The 4447-nt window shown below is 44.7% G+C and overlaps 1 protein-coding gene across 1 annotated transcript; it reads right to left on the bottom strand.

Annotated features, from left to right (window-relative positions):
• Positions 1–415: 415 nt before the first annotated feature.
• On the bottom strand, positions 416–1490 carry LOC131231435 (zinc-finger homeodomain protein 10-like). The gene has a single exon (XM_058227623.1). The coding sequence runs from the start codon at positions 1360–1362 to the stop codon at positions 538–540; it is 825 nt and encodes a 274-aa protein (XP_058083606.1). The 5' UTR covers positions 1363–1490; the 3' UTR covers positions 416–537.
• Between the last annotated feature and the right edge of the window lie 2957 nt (positions 1491–4447).

Below are 4447 nucleotides of genomic sequence, written 5' to 3'. Positions count from 1 at the left end.
GAAATAGGAAATAGGAAATAGGAGAAGAAACCCCCCCCCCCCCCTACAACATGGTTGCACTTTGGAATTAAATCTGGACCATCCAGTTACCGGACCACCTCTCAGTTGAACCCATTCTCCTATTCATAACAATAACTCATGTTTTGTTCCCCTTGCTTATTTCCCACAACAGCCCAATCAGAACCATTCATCACATTTTCATTTGGACAGCCAAAAGCTAAGAACACACCACCAGCAAGTCAATAACAATAAAGGGTAAAACACAACCATTGATCAGACGGGGTGCCCTATGCTGATGAAATCATTCTCAATCACCAAATGAGCAGTCTTAAACCGTCAATCTCAACCATTAAAACCTGCTCCACCCAAAAATTAAGACACCCAACAAGGCCATGCCATCAAATTGCACTGAAAAGAATGCCAAAACAAATCCCCATTTTTTCTTCTCTATCTGAAAGAAAAAAAACCTACAGCAAAATCATTAAAAAAGGTGGATTAATAACAACAGAAGATCATCTTCTTCATTCTCTTTAAAGCTTAAGAAGAAGAAGAAGAGGCATTGAGGACAACATTGGTTTTAGTGTCATTGCTGGGGGTGTTATTGGGCTCGGAATTATTACAAGTGATATTCCTCTTCGCAAAAGCATGCTTGTGGTTGTGCATCCAAACCTTCAAAACGCTCTTCCCAACCCCAATCTCTCTGCAGAATTCCTCGACTACCCTTTCGTCCTGCCTCTGCATCTTCCACCCCAACTTCTCCGCGAACCCGTACATCTTCTCCTTCTGCTCCCTGCTGAATTTCGTCCGGAACCGCTTCCTCACCGTCGTCGAATTCGCATTCGGCGTCGTTGGATTGTTGTTGTTGTTGTTGTTGTTGCTGCCGTCGTGGGTGTCGTTGTCGGCATCGGCCGGAGCGGAATGCCCGGCGCTGAGGGCAAGCAGCATCTGGGGCGCGGTCGGAGAGTACGTTGCAGCCAGCGGGGGCGGCGACGAGCTCGAATTGCGCCTTTTGGGTGTGAATTGATCATCGTCGTCTTCGTTTTCCTCGTCGGTGTCGTCGCTGCGGCGGTGGAAGTTACGGTGGCAGCCGCAAGCGGCGCATTTTAGTGAGGTGGGGTCGGAAGGCGAGGAGAGTGGGGAGGGCATGAACTCGCCACAGCCGTCGATGGCGTGGCCCCCAAGCGCGGCCGCATGGTTCTTGAGGCACTCCCTGTAGAAGAATTTGGTGGGATGATTGTGATGGTGGTGGTAGCGCTTGGGTGCGCCGTTGGTGAAGGATAATACAAGGCGGGAATCGGAGGAGGGGTATTTGTGGAAACTCGAGGGTGTTTCTGTTTTTGGGTATTTGGCTGTTAGGTCCATAGCCAGGGTTTTGGTGCTGTCTGAAACATCTAGGGTTAGGGTTTTTGAAGATGAGTTTCTGTTTCCATGGCTGAAGTCGGTCGGAAGGTGAAGAGCTGATGAGGAGAGAGAGAGAGAGAGATGAAACGAAATTTTAATAATAAGAAAAAAAAATGGGGTTTGATTGTAGATGATGAGAGGAGATTACAAGTGTCGCTTCTTAACCACACGTTTTTGACCGTGGTTCTAATCTATGGTTAAGATTCTGACTCAGATGAGTTAAACTGCTGTACTACTTGTAATAAATATCATCTGACGTCGGGTACGGGTCTCCATACCCGGACACCGACTCCATTCGGGTCCCGTTGTCGCCGCCCGGGACGTGCCTCCACGTTTGGGCCTGCATGTAGAGAGAGGATATGAGGGTATGTAACCGTTCACGAGCCAGAAAGCCTTGTACTGAAACTTCCTGCGTCATACCTAGAGATCGATGGTTAGGATTAATACTTTGTTCTACGTGATTAGCTGATCATCTCTCTTTTCGGTACCAAAGGCAACGATGATAGTTATAATCTGTAGTCGAGATTTGCTATGCCAACAGGTGGCGTACGTGCGTGCAATTCAGACACGTATAGGCACGAAGAAAGGTATTGGTACATTTCGTATACAAGCACATCAGCGTGCTAATCTGTATGTCTGTCCGGTGACTTTCCTTAGCCCAAAATCTGGCTGGTCCATTTTCAGTAGGTCTGTCAACGAGTCAGGTTTGGGTTAGGTCGTAGACATCATATCATGCGCAGAGCTGATTGGTTTCCAGGTCCTGTTTTGAGGACCCACACACGGAAACCATTGGGTTCGTCTGAATAGGACTTTCTTCCGGACCCAGCTCATGTAACCTTCAGCTCCGAGGCTCACTGCAATGTCTTTGTAACAACGGGTGTGTGGCACGTGGCCGAATAACTTTTAGAAATGTGTAAGTTTTAGGCTCACATCCTAAGTATAAAATGCCACAACAAGGATGAATTTCTTATGGTAGACAGAGAAATTAACGTGGGCTACACTTACAAAGAAACGTAAATATGATAGAAATACCGTCAGTTGAAGGCCAGACACATTGAATGGTAGCCTTTTTCAGGGCTGTTCCTTTTCTAATTCGCGGTCGTAAATATTTGTAACAAGGTAATAATTAATTATCAGTGTAATTTATGCACCCTTTTCAGTGCCCCATTGTGTATGGATGTAGCTTTTTTTTTTTTTTTAACACACGCACACACCACCACACACGCACACCTTAGTGGGATTTCACCACATATGGGTACTCCAACCCTTGACTAGGCGTTGAAACTCCTGAGAGTCTACCACCAGAACAAGAGCAGGAACTTATATTTGCAACTCACCTATTTTGCGAGCTGATGTTAGAAGGGTTAATTTCCCATCTTACATAAGATTAAAATTATTATTTGACTTCAATTAAACCTCAATTAAAAGTATTCATACGGTTTGACACAACCACAGTATGAATTGGACAAAGTATGACTGATAATGGCCTCTAGAGACCGTCATTGAATACGATTGGCCTTCACAGGAGCAGCAAGTGGCTAGACAAAGGTTAGAGTACCGTATCTTCGAATACAATCGGAGCACCAATCCTTGCATTGCATTTTCGAAAAAGTTGAAAAATAGCTTTACTCAGTCGTTTCTAGATAATAACAGCCCAAGACATGCCGTTTCAGGTGCATCTGCAGGAGAAATTTCAGATGCCTGAAAACGGCCCTTGAAGTGCAGTGATCAAGTTTTTCCAACCTTATTTAAGGAGTTCACTGCAAAGCAAACAAGGACAGAAAAAAAGCATTGTGAAAGGAGGACGAAAGAAGCCAAAGGGTGCGGGAAGGTTTAATCTTTTACGGAGAACTGCTCGAGAGTTAATCCTCGAGCATAGTTGCAATTGCAACGTGTCATCACTCACTTAAAGTTATATGTCCCCAAACCTACTCAATCCTCTATCATCTTAGAAAAGTTTCCCTTGCAAGATAATTATGATGCCCCATCACTGTTGCACATGTGGGCTGGTACACGTAAGCAAACGCTGATGTGGGCGGGGCCTAAGGGCCTGGGCGAGCTACCAGTGGTTGACAGGCTACTGTGGATGCAGTGGAGGTTGAACTTGTCCCACATCAGAAGAGTCATAGGAAGTTGTGGTGGTTATATGTGGGGTTCGTACCTTAAGGATACAACATGTTTTTGGGGCAACCTGAGAACAAAGCCATGAGCCCTTTGGGCAAAGCGGACAGTATTATGTCCTTGGGTAGGTCGTTTCATATGGTATCAGAGCCGAGGATTGCTCTGCCCTTGGTGGCGGATATTGTGATGCCCCGTCACTGTTGCACATGTGGGCGGGCACACGTGGGTGAACGCTAATGCGGGCGGGGCCTAAGGGCCTGGGCGAGCTACTAGTGGTTCGCAGGCTACTGTGTACACAGTGGAGGTTGAACTTGTCCCACATCGGAAGAGTCGTAAGAAGTTGTGGTGATTATATGTGGGGTTCGTACCTTAAGGATATAATGCGTTTTGAGGGCAACCCCGAGAACAAAGCCATGAGCCCTCTAGGCAAAGCGGACAGTATTGTGTCCTTAGGTGGGTCGTTTCAATCACTTTGTCCAATTAAGATATGAATCATTAGAAACCAAAGGAAGCTACTAAAGTTAAGAAGAAGGGTTTGAATTGGGGATATCTAACCATCCCTTTTATAGAAAAAGGGTGTCGGGTTTTTTCATTTCCTTCTCACATTTCAAATCAATTTACATTTTAATCCAAAGAATCTAAACACATCAATAGTACACATAGTCACATTTTTTTTAATTTTATTTTTATGATTATCTCTCCTATTTACTTTCTTTTTCATATTGTCTACCTACGTAGGGTTTTAAACCCTGCGAAGTAAGGTTAGGTGTTGTCTACTTTATTTTTCGCCTACCCAAAGTCTTAAACTCTTGAAAGCATGGTTAAATGCGGTAATATTGAAACTCCTCTTAGTTCCCCTAAAAATATAAAATCCCTTAAAATAAAAACTGTACATTGCACAACGAAAAATTTGTACCCAAATATT

The sequence above is a fragment of the Magnolia sinica genome, chromosome 2 (assembly GCF_029962835.1).
Source record: "Magnolia sinica isolate HGM2019 chromosome 2, MsV1, whole genome shotgun sequence".
NCBI classification, from domain to species: domain Eukaryota; kingdom Viridiplantae; phylum Streptophyta; class Magnoliopsida; order Magnoliales; family Magnoliaceae; genus Magnolia; species Magnolia sinica.
The sequence above is the reverse complement of the archived record's forward strand: the minus strand, read 5'-3'. Positions and strand labels throughout refer to the sequence as shown.